Consider the following 14929-nt stretch of genomic DNA (forward strand, 5'->3'; position numbering starts at 1 on the left):
AAATAAACATGTAAAACTTAAAAGCCAGGGTTTCCCCAATAATGAGCTTTCTCCATGAGAAAGACCAACTGTTTCCTTGACATTTGTGTTGATTTGGTATGATCATGTTTCCATTTTGTGCCGATCTATTTGTAAATTTGTGGGCAATGCAAATAATTTGAAGTTCCTGCTCTCAAAGAACTCGTGTTTTATTTTTGGATATACATATATTTTTTAAAGTAGATTTTACCTTTTTAAAAAATTTATTTTAGAGAGAGAGAGAAACATAGACCTGTTGGTTGTTCCATTTATTTATGCATTCATTGATTGACTCCTGCACGTGCCATGACCCAGGATCAAACCCACAATTTTGGTGTATCGGGATGATGCTCTGACCAACTGAGCTACCCAGCAGGGCTTTTTTGTGGATATTAAAAAAAAAAAAAAGACAAGTAAAGCCCTGAAAACCCTGCCCAGGAATCTGGTAGCTGCCCTATCATTGTGAATGTAATGACATGCACAAAGAAGTAGAGATGATGAATACAATTTGAGCTGGTGATAGAAGGGCTCTGAGCCTGACCAGGCGGTGGCACAGTGGATAGAGAGTTGGACTGGGATGCTGAGGACCCAGGTTCGAGACCCCGAGGTCGCCAGCTTGAGCGCGGGCTCATCTGGTTTGAGCAAAAGCTCACCAGCTTGGACCCAAGGTCGCTGGCTTGAGCAAGGGGTTATTCGGTCTGCTGTAGCCCCACAGTCAAGGCACATATGAGAAAGCAGTCAATGAACAACTAAGGTGTCGCAACACGCAACAAAAAAGCTAATGATTGATGCGTCTCACCTCTCCGTTCCTGTCTATCCCTCTCTCTGACTCTCTCTCTGTCTCTGGAAAAAAAAAAAAAAAAAAGGGCTCTGAATGTAAAGCTTTGGAGTTTTTATAAAATACATGTTAAGAAGAATAAAAGACCTCCCCCACAAATATCCCATGATCTCAACACCCAGACAGCTTCTTAATTTTGTAGTGTGTTTCCTTCTAGACTTTTTTTCTCTAAATTTTTAATAATAGATAAGCTTGTGCCCTGGCCAGATAACTCTGTTAGAGCATCGTCCTGCAGCACACAGGCTGAGGTTTGATCCCCCGTCAGGGCACACACAGGAATGGATCGATGTTCCTGTCTCTCTCTTGCTCTCTCCCTTCCTCTCTCTAAAATCAATAAAATAAACATTTTAAAAAAGAATAGGTAAGCTTGTGACTTTACAGCTGTATGTACAGTTTTGTTCCCCAACAAACACTTCCCTATTTTATTAAAAACATTTTCCTATATATTTTCAACACTGTAATTTACATAAACATTCTTCCTTTCTGGTTCCAAGTGAACTACTTAAAACCTCCTTGGGTAGAAATAATTGGAAAGTGGAGTGACTAGACTCAAAGCATCAATTTCTCCATGATGACTAGCTGAAAATACTATAGTGGTTTTCCCTATTTTTTGTGCCAAACCTCTGGCATCTGACTAAATTTCGCTGCTCTCTTTTCACTCCTTTATGGGCCCCACCCCTTTCTTAAGGCCTCTAACCTGGTTTCCCCAATTGTGTTGGTGAATGAAGGCTTATTTATCTGGTGGGTTCCTCGTCTAAGTGTTTGACACAACTCAAGACTTCGTTGAGACTTTAAAAACTGGGGTCTTTTATGGGACCCGGGATAGCTTATGAGTCTTCCTAACCTACATTGTTTTTGAGCCAAGCATTTGCCAACGAGGCAGTTTCCCCGGCTGTTTCTGGATAGAGCCCACTCCCCAGAGCGCATCAGTACGTGGGGGAAAGTAAACTGGGAAGGAGGAGGACCAGTCTCCATCGCTAGGCAGTCTCAACAGGTGAGGTTCTTTAGTGCTTCGCCTGTAATTGCTGGCACCGGTCCAGAACTATTAAAATTCCTTCAAGGTGTGGCTGCGGGTGGGGTAGAGGAGGTATATCCATCTAAAAGTCTTCGTAGACTGTTAGATTTAAGTTGAATATAGAGATACAGAGACAGAGCTGTAGAAAGTTTCTAAGTAAAAAAACCACAGTACTGATTCTCCTTTTTTTCTCTGAAACAAGAGCATCGTAGGACGGACCTGGCTCGCTTCTGGCTGGAGATTCTGAATGGGTTAAGAGCGCGTGCAAACTCTTGGGAGTCCAGTAGGAGTTGCTGGCCGTGCCGGACATTACTTACAAAGCAATTTTTGTGGCTCTCCTCCGTCTGGGTTTTCTCATTCTTTCGTGGGATGTTCATGGAGCTGGCCTGGGCATTTACTTTTTAGTTTTCACGTCCCACACCCGTCTCTCCAGCTCCCGGAGTGCCGCACGTCTCCCCGCCTCACCGCCCCGAGGCTTTTGGACTCGCTCCAGGCATGGGGAGGGGGCGGGAGGGACTTTGTTCCCTGAACACGACCTTGCCCTGGGAATTTCCTGTGGCCGTTTCTCACAGACAAGTCCCCTCCACCCGCTGGGAGCGCGGACACCCACTGCCACGGGTGCCGGAGCGAGACGCGAGCGGGGAAGGGAGCAGCCCGCTGCCCACCGCGCCCCCCTCGCTCCCCCTCCTCAGGTCCCGCCGAGAGCCCGGATGTTGGATTCTATCCCTACGCCGGGTCCTTCATTTCCATAAAAGGACAGCGGCTCGGCGGGGCTGAGATTGCGGCCGCCGCGGGCGCCCCCCGCCTGCCGGCTCAGCCCCCGCCCCCGCAGGCCGGCCGCCCCGCCCCGGCCCGGGCCGCCCCGCCCCAGCCCGAGTCCGCGCGCCCCCTGCCCCGAGCGCGGCCGCGGGGACGGTGGGGGAGGGCGCGGCTGCCCGCCCGCCCCGGCGGCTCGGCGGGCGAGGAGGAGGGAGCCGGCGCGCCCAGCCCCAGCCGGACTCGGGCTGAGGGGGCGGGGAGAGAGGGGTGGAGCACCGGGGGAGAGGCGAGGGGCCGCGACGACGGGACTCCATTAGTCGCTCCCGCCGGGAGGCTGCGCTTCGCCGGCTGACGCCGGGGACCGGACGCCGCTGTCCCGCGAGCCACCGCCTCCGCGCTTATCGCCGCGCGAGCCGCGGGGCCGGAGCGCGAGGAGCGCGGTGAGGGGCCGGGACGGCGGGACCTGAGGGAAGCGCGGGTGGGCGGGCGGAGGAGGAGGAATGTGGACCCGCGGCGGCGTCTCCCCGGGCCGGGGCGCGGCCAGCAGGCGGGCAGGTGAAGCCCGCCGGGTCCGCTAGGCTTGGGCCGGGCGGCGTCGTGGCCGCCGCGGGCGGGAGTGCGGGACGGCCGCCGGGGAAGGGCGCGGGGGCGCACACGGCTGCCCAGCCCGGCCCCCGCCGCCGCTCTCCCGAGTTGGTGCGGGAACCCCGGGGTCCTCACCTTCTCCCACCCCGCGGCCGACTGCGCGAATTCGGTGGGATTCGCCTGCCTTGGGAGGAGTGACGCTAACGAGAGCCATTTCCTCCGTGTTCGCAGGAAGGAGCCATGGCTCTGGACGGGATAAGGATGCCAGATGGCTGCTATGCGGACGGAACGTGGGAACTGAGTGTTCATGTTACGGACCTGAACCGCGATGTGACCCTTAGAGTGACCGGGGAGGTGCACATAGGAGGGGTGATGCTCAAGTTGGTGGAAAAACTCGGTGAGTAGCATCCCAGTCGCGTCCAAGTGACGACCTCCCAGACTCGGGGTGGGGGGGAGGGGTGGATTTTAGAAATCTTGGTTGGCGTCCCGCAAATACTTTTTAAAAAAAAAATGTAAGACCTTTCAATAGTTAAGCAAATAGACTTTTCCCCTTTTGCACCTTGTTTTGTACTGTTACTCTTTGAAATGTTCACAGTGTTATTTCCAGCCTGTCAGTTCATAAATTTAATTGCGTAGTTACCGGGAAAACTTAATTCTTTACGTTTAGCGAGCTCACGTTAAAAGAAATGAGAAAAGTGCCCAAGTGTATGTCGAGAGGGGGATATTGCAGGGCATGTGCTTATCAATTATTAATCTTCAGTGTTCCTGAATGTTGGAGAGGTTTGGTGTTGAGGATGATGCAAAATCTATTTAAGAATAAACTAATGGAAAATGTGCAACTTCTGGCGCCGATGTGAAGGTTCTATAGCTGACTGTACTACTGCGTGGAGTGTACTGAAATAATGTTCCAGTCATTCACGCTTACGAGGGGTGGGGCAGTGTTTGACTGTCTATAGTTAGTGTTTTAAGTAAGCTATTTCGAGCGTTCCGTTTTATATTAATAACAAGCTAGTGAAAGAATTTTGTGTTAAAAGAACAGACATGAAGCTAATTTGAAATTGACAGTATTTGCTTGGGTACAGATATATATTGAGTTGGTTTAAAACTGACTCAATTTTAAATAGTTGGGTAACCAACAATATGAAATGTAAGGAAATTTCACAGTAGCACACATTTTTGTTTGTGTGATGGATGTAACCATTTTCAGCTGGAAGAATACTGAAATGATTCAATATACAATTTTATCACAAGACAAATGCTGGGAGGACTGTCTTCCTGAGATTTAAAGTGCCTTTTTATGTAATGCAGCTCTGATAAAGTGATAAGTGTGGCATAGTCTTTTTAGGCTTTTGGACTTTTTTTTTTTTTTTTAATAGCATTCCTTCTTCAAGCTGTTCTGGAAAAGTAGAGAAGTGTTTATCAGGAAATTTGTTTCTTATCAAGAGATTTTTGTATACCTACCATGTAAACTTACTGGAATAGTGCCCAATGCAAATTTGCTAAATAAGGCAGAATTCATTTAGGTAGGCTGTCATTGTATCCCTGCAGGAAATTTAATTATTGAAGTGCCAAAAAAGAAGCTCCTTACAAGGTAGCCTCCTCCTCCAGACTGCATTGTTTGGCTCTCTAAGACAGCCCAGGAAAGAGATCCCCCTGGGTAGTTCTTTGAAAATGAGATTTTGCTGTATTGTTATATCCAATTAACTGGTGGTTCACATTTTTCTCATCTGATTTGAGTAAATCAATTACAGTTTGCAAAATATTTGTGAACCTTTTTTGTCCAGCACTAGTGTGGGATTATTTAAAGAAGAAAATATCAGAAATAACTTTATATGTCCTTTGTTTTCAGAGGAAACATGTATTTAAATCAGATTGCTTTTTATATGATTAATAGACCTTATTAATAACACTGGTTTCAACAAGAGATTTTTCTCATTATGAAAAAGGAGCTGTTGAAGGTGACTGAGACAATTTGTAGTTCTTGAGAGCCAGCCTTTAATGAATAAATAATGACTTCTATATTTGTATTGCATTGATTAGAATTGTTTATTACAGAATCACAGGCAAAAATAGAAATATAGAGAATAAACTATTTGCGGAGAGAACTGATGTTAATTTTAAGTGACTGTAATCTTAATCTCTTAGTAGAGTTCGTGCATTTTAAATTTCTTATATAGTAAAAAGGAGCCCAACATGGTAGGAAATGCTGTGTATATGGACACCTTGCATCTTGAACTTAACCAGTATTTATCCTCTTAATATTCTGACTTCCAAATAGAAAATGTTTATCAACATAATTCTGACTGCTGTTTGGTACAAGTAGAGCTAAGTGGGTTTTTGTTCCTGGTTTTAGGATTAGATACTTTGAATGGTAAACTATTTTGTTATTTATTGGCAAGTAAAATAGAGGAGAGATTCAGCAGAGCACCATTTAAAGTTTATAAATCAGTCTAGTAAAATTAGAAAGGAACTTAATATATAATTCTTTAGAGTTGCCTAAAACTGGAGTGACCTGCCCCCTGAAGTCCTATGTTGTGTCACTGAAGGTGTTAAACAGACTGAATGACTACTTGTTAAGAGTAGCTAAAGTATATAGATCAAAGCGGTTTACAGAGTCTAGATGATAAGAGGTGGAGATTATGGTTGGAATGAAATGGCACAGGGTCTTTATGTCTCAGGATTGCAGAGCAGGGATGGACAATTAGGACCAATGAGCTTCAGTAGCCCTGGAACAGTTATGGTTCCTCAGAACAGAAGCTATCTCATCATTCACCTACAACTTTAAACTTCAGATGCTTATATGATACCCTTGTTCTCATTAGACTGTGTATAAATATATACTAAAGCATTGTGTTTTAAGGCTGTTTACCCTTATAATCAGTGATAAGAATTGCTTCTCTGGGATTAATAGATTTTTACAATGATTTCTCCCCTTACTACTGTGTTCAAATTTTGTGTGTACTTGCACTTGTGGAGTTTTCTGGGAGGAGGTATCTTTCTTTCTTTCTTTTTTAGAAAATTCAATTTAATGGGGGTGACATTGATCAGTAAGTTTTTTTTTTTTTAATTATTGATTGATTTTAGAAAGATAAGGAGAAAGAGAGAGAGATTGATATGTTCCTGCCTGTGCCCTGACCGGGAATCAAACTCACAACCTTTGCGTATTGCACGTATTTGGCCAGCACTCTAAACCAGCTTAGCTATCTGGCCAGGGCCTGGGAAGAGGCTTGTTAGCTTTCATTAGATTCTCAAAGAGGCCTGTGATAAAAAAAAAGTTATAACACAAGCCTGTGGATTGGCCCTTTAGGGTGAGCCTTATTGTAAAGGTATACTTTCTATCTCAGACTTAGGCAGTTTAATTAAGCAAATTAAAAAAATATTAATGAGCCTTACCAGGCAGTATTGAAATGGATAGAGCATTGTCCTGGGACGCTGAGGACCCAGGATTGAAACCTCCAGGTCACGGGCTTGAATGAGGGCTCATCAGCTTTAGTGCAGGGTCATCAGCTTGAGTGTTGGATCATAGACTTGACCCCATAGTCGCTGGTTTAAAGCCCAAGGTTGCTGCTGGCTTGAGCAAGGGGTCACTGGCTCAGGTGGAGCACCCCCCTCCCGCCCCCATCCATGCACATATGAGAAAGCCATCTATGAACAACTAACGTGCGCCCTGGCCAGTTGGCTCAGTGGTAGAGCGTTGGCCTGGCGTGCAGAAGTCCCGGGTTCGATTCCCGGCCAGGGCACACAGGAGAAGTGCCCATCTGCTTCTCCACCCCTCCCCCTCTTCTTCCTCTCTGTCTCTCTCTTCCCCTCCCGCAGCTGAGGCTCCACTGGAGCAAAAGATGGCCCAGGCGCTGGGATGGCTCCTTGGCCTCTGCCCCAGGCGCTAGAGTGGCTCTGGTCGCAACAGAGCCACGCCCCGATGGGCAGAGCATTGCCCCCTGGTGGGCGTGCCAGGTGGATCCCGGTCGGGTGCATGCGGGAGTTTGTCTGACTGCCTCCCTGTTTCCAGCTTCAGAAAAAAACAAACAAAAAAAACAACGTGCTGCAACTACAAGTTGATGCTTCTCATTTCTCTCCCTTCCTGTGTCTGTCTCTCTCTAAAAAAAAGTTATGCTTTCTTAGTATGTGTCAGCAGCTCTTTATATTTAGTTAGAATTTTATAAATTTTACATTTCAGTTAAAGTCATTAAGCCATGATTCTTAGATTTAGGACTTTAATTCAGAGATCTGAAAGGTCTCTTTTAACTCTTAGTATTAAACACATTTGTCATTCTGTACTAATCAAAAGCAAAGAGCGTGCACCATGAAGTGGGCTTTAGAGAATTATATTGTGATTCAGTCTAGGCTGATACTGGACAAATAATCTCAACATTGATCGCCTTAATTTTTATATGTTATAGCCAACTCTATGAGCTTGAAAGGAAGAATAGACTGTGATTTCCAAGTTTCTTCTAGCTTTGATTATGAGTAGGAAGAATGTAGAAATCTTTTTAGATTAGGTTAAACAATAATTCAAATGGAAAAGTGTAAGTTGGAGGACTAAAGAGTAACTAGAAAGAAATGTATGGAGTTGACTTACAAAATTTTAGAAATATGTTTCTGAATGTAGTATCTAGAAAGAAATTGTCCTTACTTTAAATTGTGATATGTTCTTGCCGTAATAATGAAATGGGTATATTTATGTTAGAGTTGTATGTTAGGATAGAGTTACGTTTTATCACATGTGATCAAAAGAAATTTTAGTTAAAATTATCCTTGCTTGACCAGGCGGTGGCGCATTGGATAGAGCATCGGATTGGGAAGTAGAGGACCCAGGTTTGAGACCCCGAGGTCGCCAGCTTGAGTGCAGGCTCATTTGGTTTGAGCAAAGCTCACCTGCTTGGACCCAAGGTCGCTGGCAAGGGGTTACTCGGTTTGCTATAGCCCCCTCCCCCCCAAGGCACATATGAGAAAGCAATTAGTGAACAACTAAGGTGTCGCAATGAAAAACTGATGATTGATGCTTCTCATCTCTCTCTGTTCCTGTCTGTCTGTCCCTCTCTATCTCTCTTTCTGACTCTCCCTCTGTCTCTGTAAAAAAAAAAAAAAAAAAATATATATATGTATATACACTTTTTTTTATTCAGCGAGAGGAGGGGAGGATCCACCTGGCAAGCCCCCTAGGGGGGATGCTCTGCCCATCTGGGACATTGCTCTGTTGTTCAGCAACTGAGCTCTTAGCACCTGAGGCTGAGGAGCAGGGGTCTCCAAACTAGGGCCCGGCCGCATGCGACCCCCCGAGGCCATTTATCTTGTTCCCGCCGCACTTCTGGAAGGGGCACCTCTTTCATTGGTGGTCAGTGAGAGGAGCATAGTTCCCATTGAAATACTGGTCAGTTTGTTGATTTAAATTTACTTGTTCTTTATTTTAAATATTGTCTTTGTTCCCGTTTTGTTTTTTACTTTAAAATATGTGCAGTGTGCATAGGGATTTGTTCATAGTTTTTTTTATAGTCCCGCCCTCCAACGGTCTGAGGGACAGTGAACTGGCCCCCTGTGTAAAAAGTTTGGGGACCCCTGCCATGGAGCTATCTTCAGGGCAGGGCTAACTCACTCTAATCAACCCATAGCTGCAGGAGAGGAAGTGGGGGGAGGGTTGGAGAAGCAAATGGGTGTTTCTCCTGTGTGCCCTGACTGGGAATCGAACCCAGGACCCCACATGCTGTCCAATGCTTTACCACTGAGCCAATCGGCCAGGGCCAGAATTATCCTTAAAAATTTCTTGAGGTGATCTGAAAGTACGATATACCTTCATTCTGTCTCACAGAAGGGCAACATAGCTAGTTTTTCCTTTAGAAACAACAACAACAAAATTTCTTTAGTGGAGCACCAGATGAAGTTGGCTTGCATTAGGGCTTTGTTACACAAAAATACTTTGACTACTAGGATTACAGCTTGGCAGGATGGACACAGGAAGGGAGGCCTAGGTGACTGGACAGCTCCTTCTCTTGTTCGTGTTGAGTGCTGCTCTTTTGGGAAGGCGTGATGATGTAGTGGATGGTGTCTATGACATTCAGATTTATTGGTTTTTTTGCTTGTTTTTAGTTTTACCTTTTTTTATTTTTTAAGATTTTATTTATTGATTTTAGAGAGAGGAGAGAGAGAAGGGGAGGAGGAGCAGGAAGCATCAACTCATAGTAGTTGCTGCTTGTATGTGCCTTGACTGGGCAAGCTAGGGCTTTTGAACAGGCGACCTCAGCATTCCAGGTTGATTGTTTATCCACTGAGCCACCACAAGCCAGGCAACGTTCAGATTTTCAGTTTTCTCCTCTGACGGCTTGAATTCATGGAAATTCAGTGTCTACATGATGCAACCTCATTGCATTCATAGTGAAAAATGTGAAGATAAAAGAAATTAAAATAAAAAATTCTTGGAGTATAGTGAGAGAAACATTTAATGATGAAACTATACATATTAAAGTGAACTGAATTTTAATTACGTACTATTTGATAGCAACTTACTCGGTGTTGAGAATACTCTTAATGATCTATAAAAACTGGACATTGAATTTCATATTTCTTAGCAAATTTTAAGCTCCTTAAAAATAGAGGACAGTATATAAATTTTACTGAAACTCTCATAGGATCTAACAAAGTGTAAGCTTTTCCTTGGAAACGTTTTTGCTCCATGTTTTACACTTTATTTAAAAAAAAAATCAGCAAGCCTTACCAGGTGGTGGCGCAGTGGATAGAGCGTCGGACTGGGATGTGGAGGACCCAGGTTTGAAACCCCGAGGTTGCCAGCTTGAGCGTGGGCTCATCTGGTTTGAGCAGAGCTCACCAGCTTGGACCCAAGGTCGCTGGCTTCAGCAAGGGGTTACTTGGTCTGCTGTAGCCCCCCCCACCCCCCCATCAAGGCACATATGAGAAAGCAATCAGTGAGAAACTAGAGTGCCACAGCGAGGAGTTGATGCTTTTCATCTCTCCCTTCCTGTCTGTCTGTCCCTATCTGTTCCTCTCTCTGTCACACACACAAAAAATCAGCAAATACTATTTGATTCTAGCTAGAGTTAACTTATTTATAGAGGCACTAAAAAGGATGTATGTTTGTTTATTCAATTTCTTACAAAAGATTTTGTTGCAAATATCCAATGGCTAGTTAAGAAAATAGAAAGAATTTAAAGGTATACCTTTTATTTAACTCTTTATATTTTTGAAATTTTTAAGTTCAAGAATATTAACAGTTTCTGACTGGTGGTGGCACAGTGAATAGAGTGTCAACCTGGGACGCTGAGGTCCCAGGTTCAAAACCCCAGGGTTGCTGGCTTTAGTACAGGCTCACCACCTTGAGTGCGGGATCATTGACAGGATCTTGTGTTCACTGGCTTAAGACCAAGGTCACTGGCTTGGTTGGAGCCCCTCCCTCCCCCCCAGTCATGTATGAGAAGCAATCAGTGAACAACTAAAGTTATACAACTACAAGTTGATGCTTTTATCATCATCTCTCTCCTTTTCTGTCTTCTTGTCTTTCTCTAAAATCAAAGAAAGTATAGTTACAAAATATCATATAATCTTCATTTAGATGACCAGTTAGCATTTTTCCATTTGATTTCTCTGTACAAACACATATGTCTATACACACACAATTTTAAACCTTTCAAGTTGAAGACATGATAACCCTTCATTACCTAGATTCTTAAAATATGTATCCCCTAAGAACAAGGACTTTCTCTTAAACATTATAGTACAACGATTAAATCCTGGAAATTTAACATTGAATCAATACTACTGTCTGCTATGTATCCATATTCAAGTTTGCAAATTGTTCTAGTAATAGCCTGTTTTTTCCATTCAGGTCTCTTTCCACCTTTGGTTTTTTTGTTTGTTTTTTTGTTTGTTTTACAGAGACAGAGAAAGTCAGAGAAGGATAGATAGGGACAGACAGGAACAGAGAGAGATGAGAAGCATCAATCATCAGTTTTTCATTGCTGCACCTTAGTTGTTCATTGATTGCTTTCTCATATGTACCTTGATGGTGGGGAGGGGACTCCAGCTGAGCCATTGACCTCTTGCTCAAGCCAGTGACCTTGGGCTCAAGCAGGTACCTTGCGCTTCAAGCCAGCAACTATGGGGTCATGTCTGTGATCCCACACTCAAGTCTGCGACCCTGCACTCAAGCTGGATGAGCCTGCATTCAAGCTGGTGACCTCGGGGTTTCGAACCTGGGTCCTCAGCATCCCAGGCCATTGGTTAGAGCATTGTCCTGATATGCCAAGGTTGTAGGTTCGATGCCTGGCCAAGGCACATACAAGAATCAACCAATGAATGCATAAATTTTAAATTTCAAAGGTGTCTCTCTCTCTCTCTCCCCCCCCTTCTCCCTCACTTATTCCCTCCCTCCTCCTTCCTCTCTCTCAAATCAATAAATTAATAAAAAAAGAAAACAAACTTTCTCATAGATTTCTCTTTTAAAGATTCTACTTACTGATTTGAGAGAGGATAGAGAGAAAGGGGAGTAGGAGCGGAAGCATCAACTCATAGTAGTTGCTTCTCCTGTATGTGTCTTGGCCAGGGGAGTCCAGGGTTTTGAACCAGTAACCTCAGCATTCCAGGTAGACGCTTTATCCATTGCGCCACCACAGGTGTCTCAGAGATTTTGATGAGAGTTAATAGATGTGGAATGATGTGGATGAGGTAATATATGTACATTGTATTTTATTTTTTTAAAAAGTTTATAGGATAATACCTTTCAAATTCACTCGTGTGTATATCAGTAGTTTTTTATTGCTGTTGAATAGTCATTATATGGATATGTATTACAGTTTATCCACTCACCCGTTGAAGGGCATTTGTTTTGTTTGCATTTTTTTTGGAAATTATGAATAGGGCTGCTTGTAAACATTTGCGTGAATATATATTTTCATTTCTCTTGGATAACTACTTAGAAGTCGGATAGTTGGCTGGTGTCTTAAGTATATCCTTAAATTAACAAGAAACTGCCATACTTTTCCAAAGCTGCCACATCATTTTGTATGTCTATCAGCACTGTATGAAAACCAAAAAAAAAATTGTGTGAGAATTCCAGTTGCTGTGAGTCCTCTACCAGCACTTGGTCCTGTCAGGTGTTTTTATTTCTTATTTTAGCCAATCTAGTAAATATGTAGTGGTTCTCATTATGATTTATTTTATTTTTAGTGAGAGGAGTAGAGGCAGAGACAGACTCCTGCATGCGCCCCAACCAGGATCCATCCAGCAAACCCACTAGGGGGCAATGCTCTGCCCATCTGGGGCCCTTGCTCCATTGCAACTGGAGCCATTTTTTAGCGCCTCAGGTGGAGGCCATGAAGCCAACCTCAGTGGTGCAGCCAGCTTGTTCTAATTGAACCATGGCTGCAGGAAGGGAGGAGGGGAGAGAGAGAGAGAGAGAGAAAGAGAAGTAAGAGGGCTAGGGGTGGAGAAGCAGATGGGCGCGCTTCTCCTGTGTGCCCTGACCAGGAATCAAACCTGGGATGTCCACACACTGGGCCAACGCTCTACCACTGAGCCAACCAACCACTAGGGCCTCATTATGATTTTAATTAACATTTCCTTAATAATTAATGATGTTGGGAAGCTTTTCACATGTTTATATGCCTTTTGTATATCTTGTGAAGTGTGTTTATATCTTTTGCCTTTTTGAAAAAATTGTGTTTTTCTTACTAAGAGTTCTTTATATAGTATAGATACAGGTCCTTTATCAGTTAATGTGTTTTGCAGTATTTTCTAGTCTGTGGCTTGTCTTTTCCTTAACACAGTATCTTTCAAAGAGCAGAGGTTTTAATTTAATTTTGAGAGAGATAGATAGAGACAGGGACAGATAGGAAGAGAGAGAGATGAGAAACATCAATGAACAGTTGCGGCACTTTAGATGTTCATTGATTGCTTTTCATATGTGTCTTGATGGGGAGGGTCCACCTGAGCCAGTGACCCCTTGGTCAACCAATGACCTTGGGCTCAAGCCAGTGACTGTGGGGTCATGTCTATGATCCCATGCTCAAGCCAGTGACCCTGCACTCAAGCAGGATGAGCCTGTGCTCAAGCCAGCGACCTCAGGGTTTCAAAACTGAGTTCTCAGTGTCCCAGATAGATGCTTTATCCACTGTGCCACCATCTGGTCAGGCCAGAGTTTTTAATCCTGATAAAGTCCATTTTATCAGTTTTTCTTTTCTGGATTGAGCTTTTTATTTAAAAATGTCATATATAAGAAATATTCCTAATCAGTCTCACAAAGAATGTGTTTTGTATGTTCTATAGTTCCTGTTTACTGTTACATATTAAAAGGAGGTATGTATGAGGTATAGTAGTGATTAAGTATAGGAAAGGAAAGAATTGCATTATATCAATTTAAAATAATATAATTACTCTTATTATTTTTGGTAATTTGTGAACTTTATTTGGATTTTGTTTTCAAACAATTAAAATTATATAAGTAATCAGGAATATGTGAACATTGGCTATTTGATGACATTATGGAACTACTAAAATATTGTTAATTTTTTAATTTATTGATATTTAGAGAAAGGGGAAGGGAGAGAGACAGAGACACATGAGGGAGAAACATTGATTTGTTGTTCCACTTATTCATGTTGTCATTGGTTGATTCTTGTACGTGCCCTGATCAGGGATTGAACCTGTAACCTTGGAGTATCAGGATGACAGTCTAACCAACTGAGCTACCTAGCCAGAGCCCTGTAATTACTATTTTATTTGGTAGAATCTGAGGTATAAAATAATAGTTTAATAAAAGTATTATCAACGATCTAGAAAACTTTGATATTTAGAATTTAAGTAATAAAAATGGGAAGTAAAGCATCTTTGAATAATCATTAGAAAGTTTCAGATATTAATGTTAAAGAAAGAAGTCTGGGTTTCAGTCCTGGCCATCCCACTTAATAATTGAATGAATTTTATTATAAAGGCAGGGTTTTCAATATTTAGAATGTTTCCTTTTCTGTACAGTATAAACAGTGAATAAGCCTTAAATTATGTTCTCTTCACTTTTTAATGGATTAGAGTTCTTTATAAGTTTTGTTGGGTTTTTTTTAAGAGAGACAAATATATGGTGACGAAAAACGATTTGGCTTTGGGTGATGGGCACACAACATAGTAATTCAAAGGCTATAGAAATGTTTATCTAAAATGTATGCCCTCTTATTGATCAGTGTCACCCATTAAATTTAATTTCTAAATAAACTTTAAAATTGTTTTTCTCAAGTATGGTAACCTTTAAACTAGAAGATACTATTCTAAAACAGTACCACTGGATGAAAGGGTCAAACAATCCTGGTCTTCTTTTCCTTCATTGAGAATGTTATATTGGTAAAATGTTTTGAAAAAATTTTTTTCCTCTTTTTTTCCTCTTTTTTTTATTTTATTTTATTTTTTCTTATTTTCTTTTTTTTGTTGTATTTTTCTGAAGCTGGAAACGGGGAGGCAGTCAGACTCCTGCATGCGCTCAACTGGGGTCCACCTGGCATGCCCACCAGGGGGCGATGCTCTGCCCTCTGGGCGTTGCTCTGTTGCAATCAGAGCGATTCTAGCACCTGAGGCAAAGGCCATAGAGCCATCCTCAGCGCCCGGGCCAACTTTGCTCCAATGGAGCCTTGGCTGTGGGAGGGGAAGAGAGAGACAGAGAGGAAGGAGAGGGGAAGGGATGGAGAAGCAGATGGGCGCTTCTCTTGTGTGCCCTGGCCGGG

General features: G+C 43.1%; 1 protein-coding gene across 6 annotated transcripts in view; it reads left to right on the top strand.

Annotated features, from left to right (window-relative positions):
• Positions 1–2766: 2766 nt before the first annotated feature.
• FERMT2 (FERM domain containing kindlin 2) overlaps positions 2767–14929 on the top strand; it is a 102620-nt gene continuing 90457 nt past the window's right edge. For 3 of the 6 annotated variants that reach the window (XM_066343867.1, XM_066343866.1, XM_066343868.1), the window contains exons 1-2: positions 2770–3070; positions 3447–3612. In XM_066343867.1, the coding sequence (XP_066199964.1) occupies positions 3456–3612 (157 nt within the window). In that variant the 5' untranslated portion in view covers positions 2770–3070; positions 3447–3455. Of the gene's footprint in view, positions 3071–3446; positions 3613–14929 lie in introns of all 6 variants that reach the window. The other 3 variants (XM_066343864.1, XM_066343865.1, XM_066343869.1) reach the window with 2 other exon arrangements.

The sequence above is a fragment of the Saccopteryx leptura genome, chromosome 6 (assembly GCF_036850995.1).
Source record: "Saccopteryx leptura isolate mSacLep1 chromosome 6, mSacLep1_pri_phased_curated, whole genome shotgun sequence".
In the NCBI taxonomy this organism is placed as follows: domain Eukaryota; kingdom Metazoa; phylum Chordata; class Mammalia; order Chiroptera; family Emballonuridae; genus Saccopteryx; species Saccopteryx leptura.